Here is a 15345-nt window from a genome sequence, read left to right as displayed (position 1 = left end):
AGGGGTTGGGGACCCCTGGTTTACAGAAAATAAAGCACATTCATATATATTATCTTATTTGTTCTCTGTCACAACTCTGGCAGATAGGGGTTCACTAATTCACTTATTCGACCATTAGGTACTACTATTAATATATATCAGGCACTTGGCATACAGATATGGTCAAATGGAGTGGGAAACCTACCACCCAACCAAACAAAAAAACGCACGTTAACCAACAAATAAATAATTATAAATAGTTATCAGAACTGAGCAGGAAGTAAAGAGGGTGCTGAAAAAGAACAACAGGAACCACTCCGAGAAGGCCTCTAAGAGGAGGTGACTTCAGCAGGGATGGGAAAGATGAGCCACTCAGTTTAGGGACAAGCTCTGGGCAGACACCAGGAAGCTCCTGCAGCTAGAGTGCAGGGAGGGAGGGAAGATCCCCAGATCAGGCCCGGAAGGCTGCGGCAAGAGGCCGATTTCAATTTAATTCTGGGGTAACCACTGAGGATTTAGGCAGAGAAGTGTCTGTTCTAGTATTTGCCTTAGGATCACGATGGCTGTAGTGTGGGAAATGAAACCTCTCCAGGGTCGCCTGGGAACTGGTATAGGGAGTCCCGGGCCATGCGGGGGCGCCAAGGAGTCAGGCCTGGTGTCCCTGGAGCTGCGCGGATCCACTTGCACATGGGTCCCTCTACGAATAACGAGCCTACTAGGGCACGTGCTTTTACTGCTGCACTGAGGACGTGAAATGCGCGCGGGCACGAGACTTTCTTCTTTTCCGCTCTTTCAGAGGGCCCGGGCTCCCATCTACGCTTTGCTGGTTACGTTGGCATGTTGGGCATTTCCCCCTCTCTGCCTCAGTCTCCCGACCTGTCAAAGAGGACGGTGGGCCAGCCATGGGTGACACGCCCGTGCGCCTCTCCAATAGTGCACCTCGGGCAAGCCGGGCGGCGGGCACAGCCTGGACAGTGCCGGCCTCGAGAGGCACACAGGGCTGGCTTTCCACCGGGGAAACTGAGGCAGTGGAGCGAGGAGCGGCGTCCTCGAAACTCCTCGTAAACTCCCAGCGCCTGTGTTGGGCCCATGCAGGCTACCCAGGCCGCCCGTCTCTGAGCGGAGGACCCCGCCCAGCGCTGCCAGGGGCGGGGCCGGGCTGAGGACCCGAGGCTGGAAGGGAGGTCGGAGCACCCAATTCGGTCCAGGACTCGCAGGGGGCGGCAGTGGCGGCGGCGAACTCCCGTGCAGTCCCAGTGCTAGAGCGTGGGACGGACTTGTGGGGCACCCCTCGGTGTTCTCCAGCCAGGCCTAGGGGCGGGAGGCCCAGCCACGCTGCCGGGTGCAGGCCTGCCCCTGGGCGCCCGCCCGCGCGCCGTCCCCGCCCCTCGGCCGCCCCCTCCGCCCCGGCGCGGGCTCGGGACGTGCAGAGCCGGCGAGCAAGCAGCGGGGACTGCGCCTGGCGCACTCACTTCCGCGTCCCGCCGCCCTCCGGCCCGCGCGCGCCGATCCGCCGCCGCCATCGGACAATGGGCCGCCAGCTCCAGCTGCCGTGAACTTCCTACCGCTGCTCGGCCGCCCGTGCGTCCCGGACGGCGCTCCCGCCAGGCGCTGGCCGGGATCGCAGCTCCGGGGAAGCAGCGGAGGACCCAGCGCCCGGAACGTACCTGCTCCTCAGCCGCCGCGCCTTTGCTCCGGCCCGACTCGCGGCCTCGGCGCCCTCCCGGCCGATTCAGCTTCACCCGGCCCAGTCGGCTGCTGCCTTGCTGTGAGTTTCCGTGTTTGGTTGCCTAAGGAGGATGTGATTTTACTTTTTTGCTGTTTTCTTTTTCCTTTTATAATTTGAAGAGGAGAAAAGAACTCCGCTGAGCAGGCCCGGGACAGCGAAGTGCCACCAGCTACCCCAACAAGGACGTCTCCAGGGGAAAGGGAGTTGGAAGCAAACTTGGTCCAGCTGGCGTTGAGGTCTCAACTTCGGCTGGACTCTTAGGTCCTGGGGTCATGCCCTTCACGCTAGGCAGGTGGAAGTCTTTACTTGTACTGGGCCAGACTTGAGCCCCGACCCTTCGCCAGCATCTCCCCGCTGCCCTCAACACACACACACACACACACACACGGTACCTGGGCTAGGCCCGGACACCTGTCTGCAGCATGGATAAGTATGACGACCTGGGCCTGGAGGCCAGTAAATTCATCGAGGACCTGAACATGTATGAGGCCTCCAAGGATGGGCTCTTCCGAGTGGACAAGGGTGCAGGCAACAACCCTGAGTTTGAGGAAACTCGCAGAGTGTTCGCCACCAAGATGGCCAAAATCCACCTCCAGCAGCAGCAGCAGCAGCTCCTGCAGGAGGAGACCCTGCCCAGGGGGAGCAGAGGCCCTGTCAATGGAGGGGGCCGCCTGGGCCCACAGGCCCGTCGGGAAGTTGTGGGCAGCAAGCTGACTGTGGATGGTGCTGCCAAGCCTCCTCTTGCTGCCTCGACAGGGGCACCTGGGGCAGTCACCACACTTGCCGCTGGGCAGCCCCCGTACCCACCGCAGGAGCAGAGATCCAGGCCATACCTGCATGGCACAAGGCATGGCAGCCAGGACTGTGGTTCCAGGGAGAGCCCGGCGACTTCTGAGATGTCTGCTTTCCACCAGCCAGGCCCCTGCGAGGATCCTTCCTGCCTCACTCACGGAGACTACTATGACAACCTCTCCTTGGCAAGCCCAAAGTGGGGTGACAAACCAGGAGTGTCCCCCAGCATCGGCCTGAGTGTAGGGAGTGTGTGGCCTAGCTCCCCAGGGAGCGACCCACCACTGCCCAAACCCTGCGGGGACCATCCGCTAAATCACCGACAGCTCTCCCTGAGCTCCAGCAGGTCTTCTGAGAGTAGCCTCGGTGGTCAGAATAGTGGCATTGGTGGCCGCAGCAGCGAGAAGCCAACAGGCCTTTGGTCCACTGCCTCGTCCCAGCGGGTGAGCCCTGGCCTGCTTTCCCCAAACTTGGAGAACGGAGCACCAGCTCTGGGGCCTGTTCAGCCCAGGACCCCTTCTGTGTCAGCACCCCTGGCCCTGAGCTGCCCCAGGCAAGGAGGTCTTCCAAGATCAAACTCGGGGCTGGGGAGTGAGGTTTCAGGTGTGATGTCCAAACCCAACGTGGACCCCCAACCCTGGTTCCAGGATGGGCCCAAATCTTACCTTTCCAGTTCTGCCCCGTCATCCTCGCCAGCTGGCCTGGACGGTTCACAGCAGGGTGCGGTCCCTGGGCTGGGGCCGAAGCCTGGCTGCATAGACCTTGACACTGGTCCCAAGCTCAGCCCCACCAGTCTTGTCCATCCAGTGATGTCCACCCTGCCTGAGTTATCTTGTAAAGAGGGTCCCCTGGGCTGGTCTTCTGATGGTAGCCTGGGACCTGTGCTCCTGGAGAGCCCTAGCTCCCCTAGGGTAAGGCTGCCCTGCCAGCCCCTCATCCCAGGTCCTGAGCTGAGACCCTCTGCTGCTGAGTTGAAATTAGAAGCCCTCACCCAGCGTCTGGAGCGAGAGATGGATGCTCACCCGAAGGCCGATTACTTTGGTGAGTGAGAGGCTGGTGGAGTTGCCCATGGTGGGGCGATGGGGTTCTTGAGATTGGGGAACATGCCGCCTACCAGGGATGCTGTAGGCTGTAGCTACCTCTCTCTGAGTGGCCTGTTTTTTTGTTTGTTTGTTTTGGGCTTCCTCTTTCAGCTGCTTTTTCTGATTCAGAAACTTGAAAGCATCCTGGGGCAGAAAGCAGACCTTGCAGCTGGGGTTACCCATGTGTGAAGGGTGCGGCAGGGTGGGATTGCTCATGACTGCTCTCAGAAAAGAGAAATGCTGTGGCTTTGGATTTCAAGGGTTTTGGGTGTGACTTTAGAGCCTCTTTCAGTGACAGGCTCATATAGGACTTGAGTGGGACCAGCTTTCTCAGGGGCAGGTACCCCTGAGCATTCAGTCTGTAGCTGGTTGGGCAGATCTGGTTGATCTGGCTGTTTGAGGGGCCAGTGATTGAGGCAGGGGCTCTTGACTGCCGTGTGTGTGTGTCTGTGTGTGTGTGTCTGTGTGTAGGTGGGTACTTGTGTGCAGCTGAGGCAGGTCAAACACTACCATGAAAGACTTGTAGAGCAGTGGTTCTTTTTTTTTTTGAGATGGAGTCTCGTTCTGTAGCCCAGGCTGGAGTGCAGTGGTGCAATCTCGGCCCACTGCAACCTCTGCCTCCCGGGTTCAAGCAATTCTCCTGCCTCAGCCTCTTGAGTAGCTAGGACTACAGGCACCCGCCACCACACCTGGCTAATTTTTTTTTTTTTTTTTTTTTTTAAGTAGAGACTGGGTTTCACTGCGCTAGCCAGGATGCTCTCAATCTCCTGACCTCGTGATCCTCCCGCCTTGGCCTCCCAAAGTGCTAGGATTACAGGCGTGAGCCACCGCACCTGGCCAGAGCAGTGGTTCTTAAGTGTAGTCCCTGGATCAGCAGCATCCCTTTGCCTGGAAACTGATTAGAAATGGAAATTCTTGGGCCCCACCTCAGACCTACTGAATCAGAAACTGTGGGATGGGACCCAGCAAACCGTGATCCTGCTGTGTGGTGAGATTTGAGCCCTGCTGCACCATGTGCCTCCTAACCCAGCCCACACCCAGGTAACAGCCAACAGCCAGGTTGCACCACAGCCGTGGCACAAACTATGATGGAAAATGTATCTTCCTGGTTTTACTCAAACTTGCGTGTTTTGTTTTATTCTCTTTTTTAAAACCACAAACTCTTGGAGACTGCTAGCTTCAACTTTTTTTCTTTGCACGGGGTTTAGTGGTAGCTGTATCTTTCTGTTGAGTAATGATTAGTTGTCTCATAAGAGAGCTAACTAGAAAGACAGCCTATTCGCAGAGAATCGGAGGGGTTTTTCTTTTTCATTTTTTAACTTTGGATATTTGACCCCCGTGTTCCCCATAGCCTGAGTCCTGCTGGGGTAGCAGCTCTGCCTAATGGAGGGCAGGGACAGGGAAGGCCCTGGGAGAGGAAGACAGCTGGCTTACTGCTGTCAGTTTACGCTTATTCTCTGTAAACGAGCAAGTGTCCCAAGGTCCTTTGAGGGACCAGGGTCTGAGGCACTGGGCTGCTGGATGTGTGCAACTTATGGTAGCATTGTGTTTTGCTTCTCACGAGAACCTCTTGGGAGCCAGTTCTCACCCCATACTCAGCAGGCTGAGGTCAGGGTAACTGTTTACGGCTTACTTTTTTTAAAGTTTTATTTATTTATTAATTTATTTGTTTATTTATTTATTTTGAGACAAGGTCTTGCCTTGTTGCCCAGGCTGGAGTGCAGTGCAGCCTAGACCTCCTGGACTCAAGGCATCTTCCTACCTCAGCCTCCTGAGTAGCTAGGACTACTTGGGAGGAAGCAGGGGAGGAAGGGGATGTGGAGGTTGGGGGGTCCTCTCTAGGTTGCCCAGGCTGTTCTCCTGGGCTCAAGTGACCTTCCTGCCTCAGCCTCCCAAAGTGCTGGGATTACAGGTGTGAGCCACTGTGCCCCGCCTACTGGTTTATTTTTTAAAGCACATGGCACCATCTTACTGTGAACTATCTTTTCTCCTCAGTACATTCCCACATTTGGGAGTAATAGTTAGCTGGAAATACTGTGGGTCTTTTAATTTAAACTTTTGTTTAGTTGTAAATTTCAAGCTCATTGGACAACACAAACAGCAGTTTTATTTATCTTGGGATGCAAGTTTATGCTGTGCATCAGAGCAGCGGTATTAGCTGATGCTACTCATCCATTCAGCATATATTAAAATTTACTGAGCACCTATCTTGAGGCCATGCTGTGTTCCAGGTCTTGGGGATACACAGTGAACAGGACGGACAGGAACCTCTGCCTCCCTGGAGCAGACAATGTAGTAGAAGGAGGCAGGGAGTGAATGAAGTAAATAAGCAAGTACTAGGGAGAGAATCAAAGTAGAGAAAGGGAATGGAGCCCTGGGGCTGGGGCTGGCAGAGAGATTTCCAGTTTTAAATTGGGTGATCAGGGAATGTCCCACCGAGAAGACGCATTTGAGCAAAGGCAGGCAGGAGACTGGACCATGTGTTTTCCCAGGGAAATGGTGTTCTTGGCAGAGCAGACAGCAAGCACAGAGTCCCTGTAGGCCTGGTCTGTGCTGGGCACTGTACTGAACACTTGATGCTGACTATTGAATTGACTGGTCACAGCATCCTCGGAAGCTGGTTCTGCCATTATGCCCATTTTACTGATGAGGAAACGGAAGCTCAGGGAGATTAAATTACTTACTGGCAGTGTCGCAGGTCATATTGGGTACTGGTGGGACTTGAACCTGACAGTTCAGTTCAGCCTCAGGGCCCATGTGTCTAACCAGCATTGCCAAACTGTCTCCCAAGCAGAGATTTGGAAGCCTATTTTATTTATTTCTTTTTATGTTTTTTTTAATTGAGATGAAATTCACATAATGTAAAATTAACCATTTTGAAGTGAACAATTTAGTGGTGTTTAATATTAATACATTCACAACGTTGTACAATGAACACCTCCATCCAGTTCCAAAATGTTTTCATCAACCCAAAAGGAAACCCCATACCCATAAAGCAGTTGCTCCCTGTTTCCCCCCATCCTCTCCCAGCTCCTGACAACAACCAATGTGCATTCTGTCCCTGTGGCATTACCTATTCTGGAATTTCATTGAGAAATGGAATCGTGTATTTTATTCGTTTTTTGTATAAACTTCACAGATAAGCAAGCACGCGCAGTGAAAATTGAGCCTCTTTGCCTGGTCTGTCTAGTCAAGTGTTCTGGGTGTAATGAGCATGTGTGTGTTTCTGCCAGCCCCAGTGGTGGCATGCCGTTCCACTACACAGCGTCTTGGCAGTGGCTCTACATCAGCATGTGTTCAGTTGGCTATACGTGGCTGCTGTGCAATGTGCCCAGGTCACCTAAGGTCACCTAAGCAGCCCTCACTGTTGGGCCTTTGGAATGTACCCATCTACAAGGGGCAGGCGTAGCTGCAAGATCAGCTCCCAGGAGTGGGACTGTGGGGCTGCGTGGTTTGTGTCCTTTAGGTGTGGCTTGGTTGCTTCCTGCAGAGCTCATGCCAGGGCTGAGCTGCCAGCTGTGTAGGAGAGGGTTTGCCCCACACCTGCTTTGGTGGCAGAGCTTCCATCTGCTCTTCTGCACCCTACCTTGGGGCAGAGGAGGAAGTCTTTCGGTCTGAGGATTGGCAGTCTTTGCCTGGCCCTGTGTGGGGACCTTGAAGAGACCACATGCTCCTCCAGACCACTCCTCCCTTGTTGGTAGCCCAAGGAGGCTGGACAGCTGAGGGGCTCACCCCCACAGATACTTTTCCCTCCCCTGCATCTGGTATTACTTGAAAGATTTTGTCTACCCAGCACGCTACATTTGTTAAATAATGGTTAGATTCTACTTCCAAATAGAAGAATGTTTAATGGTGCAGTGTGCTTGGCAGTGAGAATCAGAGTGACAGAACTCCCCATGAGAGGTGATGTCACTCAGGCCAAAAGCAAAGCAAAGTAGATGTTTGGGTTAGCCTGGGCCCCTTCCTAGGTTGAACCGAAGGTGTCCCTTTGGGTATTTGACTTTGTGGGAAGAGCTTGTGAATCCCCGTTGCCACCTTTGTAAGCCCTTAGAGTCTCAAGATGCCCAGTTTCCAGTTACTGATTAACTTGGCATGGGAACTCTCCTGGCACTTTCCATGGCTGGTCTTTGTGGGTTTAGTAAAATAGGATCCTACAGAGGTGTGTCTCTTTCCCTACTCTGCTGGGCCTACTTCCTCCTCCAGCCACCCTCCCCACCCCCTGCCCCCACGGCCTCTGCGTCCCTATGTCCATGTTGTTGGGTTTTTGGTCTTCTAGGCATTGCTCCTGGCCTGCACCACCTAGTGCAGTGTGGCTTCTGTTTTAGCACCACTGCTGACACTGCAAAGGTGGGGTGCAGGGGGCACCGTGCCTTTGTTAGTTGTGCCCCACCGTCTCCTCCATGCGATCCACTATCTTCCTCACACTTGTCCTCTTCTCCCTTTCTAAGGAAAAAGGACACAAGCCGGGTGTGGTGGCTCACACCTGTAATCCCAGTGACTCAAGAGACTGAGGCAGGAGAATTGCTTGAGCCCAGGAGTTTAAGACCAGCCTGGGCAACACAGTGAGACCCCATCTCTACAAAAAAAAACACAAAAATTAGCCAGGCAAAGTGGTGCACACCTGTAGTCCCAGCTACTTGGGAGGCTGAGGTGGGAAGATTGCTTGAGCCCAGGAGATTGAGGCTACAGTGAGCTATGATCGTGCCACTGTACTCCAGCCTGGGTGACAGAGCGAGACCCTGTCTCAAAACAAAAACAAAAACAAAAAACCCCACAAATAAACCACTTGTCATAGGCTGGGTTTCCTGGGAAGCTGACTGAGGCAGAGTTGACCATACAAGGGCTTATTAAAAGGTGCTTTTGAGGTCTCCACCTGTGGAAGATGGAGAAGGAATCAGGAGTGGGTAGAGGAGAGCTGAGCTGCTGGGACCTGACCCCGCAGGGAGCCTGGGAGCTGGAAAAGTCCTTTAGGGTCATCCTAGTTGGCCTGACATGGCCTGGCCTTCACACTCCCTCGTGGATCAGCTGTTGGCTGTGGGCTGCCCAGGAAGATGGTGACTTTGGGCGAGGTAGCTCTGTGCAGCTGGGACAGTCTCTCCAGGGGCTGACAGAAGGGCAACCTGCCTGCCGCACCCCAGCAGCTGCGCCCTCCCCTGTCCTCTCCTTCATCGAAGGGCCTTTGCAGCATTCCCACAGCGCCCCCTTCTCGGGACAGGTAGGAGCGGGTGACTTGGGCATTACGGTTCTAGTAGTAGTTACTGTGTGTCAAGTGCCAGTGGTGTGCTGGGCACTGGGGTTCAGTGCTTTGTGGGCCTTGTTGGCATTTAACCTGCACGTTTAGTTTTGATGTAGGCACCATTCTCTGTTTACAGTTGAGAAACTGAGGCCAGAGAGGTTAAGTGACTTGCTCAAGACCACGTGGGTACAAGTAGTGGTGCTCCCACACCAGTCGGGATTTTCCTTCTGCTCTGACCACTTGCATGGTGGGACTAGGTGGTCTCTCACGTCTGAGTGGATGCCTTCTATTGCGCCTCCAGATTCACTCTCCACCCAAGTATTATAGGGAGCATTTGTGGGCTCCTTGCATTTTCCATGCCTCCTTCCCCCACATTTCAGACTGTGAACTTTTTTTTTTTTTTTTTTTTTTTTTTTTTGAGACAGAGTCTCACTCTGTCGCCCAGGATGGAGTGCAGTGGCGCGATCTTGGCTCACTGCAAGCTCCGCCTCCCAGGTTCAAGCCATTCTCCTGCCTCAGCCTCCTGGTAGCTGGGACTGCAGGCGCCTGCCACCACGCCCGGCTAATTTTTTATATATATGTTTTTGGTAGAGATGAGGTTTCACCGTGTTAGCCAGGATGATCTCGATCTCCTGACCTCATGATCCACCCTCCTTGGCCTCCCAAGGTGCTGGGATTACAGGCGTGAGCCGCTGTGCCCGGCCTGGGCTGTGGACTTTTGTGTCCCCTGGACCTGAAGCCCCTGTGCTCACCCTCCCTGCTGTGGGTGGGCCTGGTGATCCGTCACTGCTAAAGCTAACCAGGAGAGAGCCACATTCTGCTCACTTGGGGAGAAGGCTCTGCCAGACTTCGTTAGGACCAGAGGGGTGGGAAAGGCAAGAATAAGCAGGTTCCAGGGTCTCCTGTACCCAGGAAGTGGATGGACAGGGCTGCTCCTCACCAGCATGGAGAGAGGAAAGGTTGGCGTTGTGTTTGGTTTTTCTGTCCTTGGTGGATGTCCTTTCAGCAGTATCCTAACCCAGAAAACTGCAGTGGCAGACCCCCCTTAGCCTGGGAGCCTGAAAACAGGTGTGACTCCTCCTGAGAATGGCCCTGCCCTGACCAGGGTCAGGGAGCCTGTCTTACCTGATTTTACTTTCCTAGCAATGCACAGGGTTAAACGAACAGTCCAAGCAAGGAACATGTGGATGTCCTATCTACGTACCTACATGTCCTATTTGCATGACTACAGATGTCCTATCTGCATGTCTACATGACTACAGATGCCCTTCCATCTGACAGTCTGTTGCACACTGAGCTGCTCCTCGTCTTCATGACTTTTCTTTTTTTTTAATTGAGACAGAGTCTCACTCCATCATCCAGGCTGGAGCGCAGTGGTGCGATCTTGGCTCACTGCAGCCACCGCCTCCCCGGGTTCAAGTGATTCTCCTGCCTCAGCCTCCTGAACAGCTGGGATTACAGGTGCACACCACCGTGCCCGGCTAATTTTTGTATTTTCAGTAGAGACGGGGTTTCGCCATGATGGCTGGGTGGGTTTTGAGCTCTTGACCTCACGTGGTCCACCCGCCTTGGCCTCCCAAAGTGCTGGGATTACAGGCGTGAGCCACTGTACCTGGCCCTTCATGACTTTTTAATTACTGTTTATCAGACTTTATTAGCAATAGTTGCTTGAAACATGGTGCTTACTTCTAGCCTAGATTTAAAAATCGAGCATTTTTCACATAAAAAGAAACAACATGGGCTAGTCTTGTAATAAAGCAGCCCCACGAGAATTCCAGGACAGAGGTCTGTCTGTGTTCCCCAGAGGCACTGGCTAACCAGCCTCCTCTCGTATCGGGCATTTCATTAAACCCAAACCAACTGCTGAAGTGGAAGAAAGTGACAGAAGCTCAACAGCCATGTGCCTCTGTCTGAGTGACTGGCATGACTAGATGTGATGACCTGGGGACTGCCACCAGAATGCCTTTTGGAGATGTGCCGTAATTTGAACCAGCTGAATCCAGGTTTCCATTGACATGGAAGTAAATTTCTGATACTGCTGGTAACATTTGTCAGTGACATTCAAGACTCCAATCTCTCTGGCCCTGCAGATGCACACCCTGGGATATGGGGATGCCCAGTCCTTTAGACATTGGGCAGCCTGTGTGCATTCTTTTAAAAAATTGAGGCAGAGTCTCACCATATTGCTTAGGCTGGTTTTGAACTCCCAGCCTCAAGTGATCTCCCACCTCAGCCTCCCAAAGTGCTAGGATTACAGTCATGAGCCACCGGGCCCAGCCCATGCATTTTTTAATGGACCAGGCAATCTTCCTAAGTCAGGAAGGCATGTATTCTTAACCTTTTATTGATGTATAATGTACACATATTGGCCGGGCGTGGTGGCTCACGCTTGTAATCCCAGCACTTTGGGAGGCCGAGGCGGGCGGATCACGAGGTCAGGAGATCGAGACCACGATGAAACCCTGTCTCTACTAAAAATACAAAAAATTAGCCGGGCGTGGTGGCGGGCGCCTGTAGTCCCAGCTACTCGGAGAGGCTGAGGCAGGAGAATGGCGTGAACCTGGGAGGCGGAGCTTGCAGTGAGCCGAGATTGTGCCACTGCACTCCAGCCTGGGCGACAGAGCGAGACTCCGTCTCAAAAACAAAAAAAAAAAAAAAAAAGTACACATATCATAGATGTTCACAAAGTGGAACCCATCTGCGTAGCCAACACCCAGATCAAGACAGAACATGATCATCACCCAGGAAGCTCCTTGTGCCCCCCTGTACAGTCACCACCAGTGTCCAAGAATCAGCTGTCTGATTTCTGATAGCAAAAATGAGCTTTTAAACAAACATGTGATTTGATGTAACTTTTAAAAACTTGAAAAATGTAAAAACACATTATGGCATGTTTGGGGTTGGATGAACGGAGATCGTGTGGCTGACCTGGGTGAAGCTTGGGCTGGAGACAGCAAGGAGTTGGTGCCATCTGTCCAGGGCCACCTCCACTGTATGTCCTCCTGGGCTGGAAGCTCGCCCTGTAACAGCGGTGACTCCTGTGTGATCAGTGGTCAAGGACTGGATACCATCTCGGTCCTCTGTGTTCTCTGAAGGGATGTGACTGCAGCATGTGCCTCAGCCCCGTCCCTGCATGCCATCTCTCTCCACAGCACATCTCTTCAGAGTTTTCCAGGGGTAGAGGTGAGGAAGCTCTCAAACTTCATTTAGATAGGTTCATCTTTTTGCTCAATCAGCAGATCAATGATGCATACGTGTCAGGTCACACTGTGTCCTCAGCACTGGGTTGAGTGCTGTGGGGAAGGACAGCCAGTGCGATGGATTCACACTCCTCTCACTGTGACCTTGGAGACCCTCGCTCTGGCCCACCCCTCCTGTGCCTCACCTTGCTCCTTCTTCCCTATCATCCCAGCCTTGTTTTCTCTGAACCTGTTGAGGTCCTTGCCTTGGCGGCTCCCAACAGATGTCCTTCTGGCCAGTGCTGTGCTGCCAATGCCACCAATCCCTTCCAAGCAGGCTGATCTGCTGGGAGCCGTAGCCCTGGCACGTCCCGACATGGATTCCCACAGCGTCTGCCTGTCCCGTCACGCTTTCTCTCTGGGGTCCTCCCTCCTTGGTATGGTATGTTTCTGCTGTGTTTTGTGACCAGGAAAGAATGTCTTGTTTCTTCCATCCAGCCCTCCTGCTCTTTCCATTAACGGTCCAGAACATGAAACGGATATTGTGACACGATCATTCTTGCCAGGGGTTTTAAAAAGTTACGTTTCTTTACATCTGTTGATTTGTGACTGTCACATAGGAGACAGAACTGTGCAAGAAAGACACATATTTGGGAGTCAGGAAATCAGGTCTTCTGGGCCTGATCCCACCAGCAGCTCAGGGTGTGATGTTGGGCAAGTCCCTCTAGCTCTGTGGAGCCAAGATGACCTCTCAGGGTCCTTCCCGGCCCAAAGTCCTGTGACAGTGGCATTGGGTATAATTAGATGCCTGGATTTCAGCTAACCAAGTAACAGGGACTGGGCAGCATTATTGTTGGCAGTGGCAGAGAGCCTGGAAAGGCAGAGGCCAAGCGGCCTGGCCTCCCAGCCCCGTTCCAGACCTCTACAGAATTAAAAAACAATTTTTTTATTTTTAGTTATGGTTACATTTGCAATTGTAAGTGGTAATCATTTTTACTTTAGATATTCTGGAAAACACATACAATTAAAGAAGAAACATGAATCACTGATGTACCTTCCATTCTTAGAATACTCAGTGTTAAGATTGTCTGCAGAAAGTATCCAGTACAAAGTAGTGGCTGAGCCCACTGGTGATACAGAATGTATCAGGCACTGTGATTCTTGGATCTCTGGCCAAATGTAGAATCATTTACTGAGCTAAAGTCCAATTTGCTTGGAAGAGTGCATCTAATTAAAATGAGATTAGAAAGGACGAAAGGTGTCCTTTAGGAAACAACCACACGTGGCAAGCCACTGGTATGAGGATGATCACCAACCCTGCAGGCCTTTTGAGGCGCTCATTCCAATTAAACTTGTCATCCTTAGTGCAGGGGGCAGCTGGGAGCTCTGTTCTGTGGCACTCAGTGTCCTTGTTTGAACTGGCATGACCCGGTCCTGTCCGTGTGCTCCTGTGGCGCCCTGCACGTTGCTGGGTCTCAGCCCTGATCGTTTGTCATAGGATAGTGGCCTCAGGCCCAGCAGTGTCTGGGCCAGTCTCCCTTCTTTGTCCCAGTGCCCCACATGCCGTGGGCTCCGTGGATGCCTGTTGAAGGAGCGGAGGGACTTCCATTAGTCCGTGAAGGTGGAATAAGGGATTTTTAGCTGGGGTTATGGCTCTGAGACAGTTCTACTAAAATTTGTCTAGCAGTTTCTCTCTGCCAGACACTTTCCTAAGCACTTCTTATGCTTTTCTCACCTGTAGTAAGTTGTTCAATCCTCCCAACAACCCTACTTTATTATCCCCATTTCACAGATGGGGAAACTGAGCTACACAGAAGTTAAGTGGCCTGCCTAGTACTTTTATGACGTATCTTTGCTGAGTCCAGCTGCTGAGTTGGAGATTTTGACCACTGTGTTGTGCTGCCTCTTAGCTCTTGGAAGTTTCTCCGTTCTAACAAAGAAGAAACTTCAGGGGCTACTGTGGCTAGGGTAGGTCAAGGCTGAGGTCTTTTTGTACTCTGGTGGAGCCAGGGCCATTCCAGGAGCAAGAAAGAAGGCAGAGTGTGGAGGCGTGCCTGAGCTGACTGGAGGAGTTGGGTCCCACTCTTGCAATGAGAGGCTGTCTCCAGCTTTCTCTTCTGTCCAGGAGCCTGTGCCTGCACAAGTGCCTCCCTGCAGGGCAGTGGACAGAGCCCCAGAGGCTCGGAGGCACATGGGCTGCGTTGTGTTCCTCTGAAGGGGTGTGGGTTAGGGCAAGTGGACCATGTCCTCAGGGGTGCTTGTGTGACATCCCCAAGTGCTGCAGGCATAGATAGGGGTGTGCCAGCCCATACTTCCCTTGGGCATGAGCAAGATGCCTTGTCTGGGGGTCAGGAGCAACCCCAGGCTGTGTGCAGAGGTGCTTGAACCAAATTTTGTTTTGTTTTTTGTTTTTGAGGCAGAGTCTCACTCTGTTGCCCAGGCTGGAGTGCAGTGGCAATATCTCAGCTCACTGCAACCTTGCTTCCCAGTTTCAAGCAATTCTCATGCCTTAGCTTCCCAAGTACCTGGGATTACAGGCACACTCCACCTTGGCCAGCTAATTTCTGTATTTTTAGTGGAGATGGGGTTTCGCCATGTTGGCCAGGCTGGTCTCGAACTCCTGACCTCAAGTGATCCACCCGCCTTGGCCTCCCAAAGTGCTGGGATTACAGGTGTGAGCCACCATGCCTGGCCTATAACCAAATTTTGGATGACACCGTCTTTAGAGTCCATCCAGCAAACTGAACAGAAACCTTGTCCTAAAACAAAACAGGTCACCAAAATTTCCAAGGCATGGCAACGCAGGGTAGCACTTGCCAGCAAATATTTATATCCACTCCAGTTTTTGTTTTCCATTTTTCCCCTTACAGGGAAACCAGCTGGACACAGGGTCTCAGGGTCACACTGGAAGGCAGGAGACTTTCTGCTTGAGGGTTTCAAAGGGAGTTCTTAGGATCCACAGCCAGGTTATTTTTAAGTTTTGAGAGCTATGAGTTTAAACTTGGCCAAGTTCCTTCCTCATCTTTCTTGTTGTGTGACTGTCGCTGTGTCCCTGGGGAGTGAGGATGGGTTACTCCTGGTTACTGAAAGCTGGTCGGGAGCATCTCAGGGGTCTCTACCTCCCTCCCCACAAACATGTTTTGTAGCACACAAAAAGTTCTGGAAGCCTGCCATGATGCTGTCATTCCAGGGAGGGAGTTTGCATTTAGCATGAGTCCGCCCTGCAGCTAGTTCTGGAAGGATAGTGACTGAGGTACTTAGAGGAGCTAGTGGATAAGGCACCCCTCTTAGCAGGCAGGCTCCAAGTCAGGGGGTGAGCACATATTCCAGCAGGCCCAGGCTGGCCAGCAT

The 15345-nt window shown here is 52.7% G+C and overlaps 1 protein-coding gene across 1 annotated transcript in view; it reads left to right on the top strand.

The window, feature by feature from the left end:
* Positions 1 to 1410: 1410 nt before the first annotated feature.
* LIMD1 (LIM domain containing 1) overlaps positions 1411 to 15345 on the top strand; it is a 90383-nt gene continuing 76448 nt past the window's right edge. The window contains exon 1 of the mRNA XM_032161827.2: positions 1411 to 3538. Coding sequence (XP_032017718.1) covers positions 2131 to 3538 — 1408 coding nt within the window. The 5' untranslated portion in view covers positions 1411 to 2130. The remainder of the gene's footprint in view (positions 3539 to 15345) is intronic.

The sequence above is a fragment of the Hylobates moloch genome, unplaced genomic scaffold (assembly GCF_009828535.3).
Source record: "Hylobates moloch isolate HMO894 unplaced genomic scaffold, HMol_V3 SCAFFOLD_8, whole genome shotgun sequence".
NCBI lineage: Eukaryota > Metazoa > Chordata > Mammalia > Primates > Hylobatidae > Hylobates > Hylobates moloch.
The sequence above is the reverse complement of the archived record's forward strand: the minus strand, read 5'-3'. Positions and strand labels throughout refer to the sequence as shown.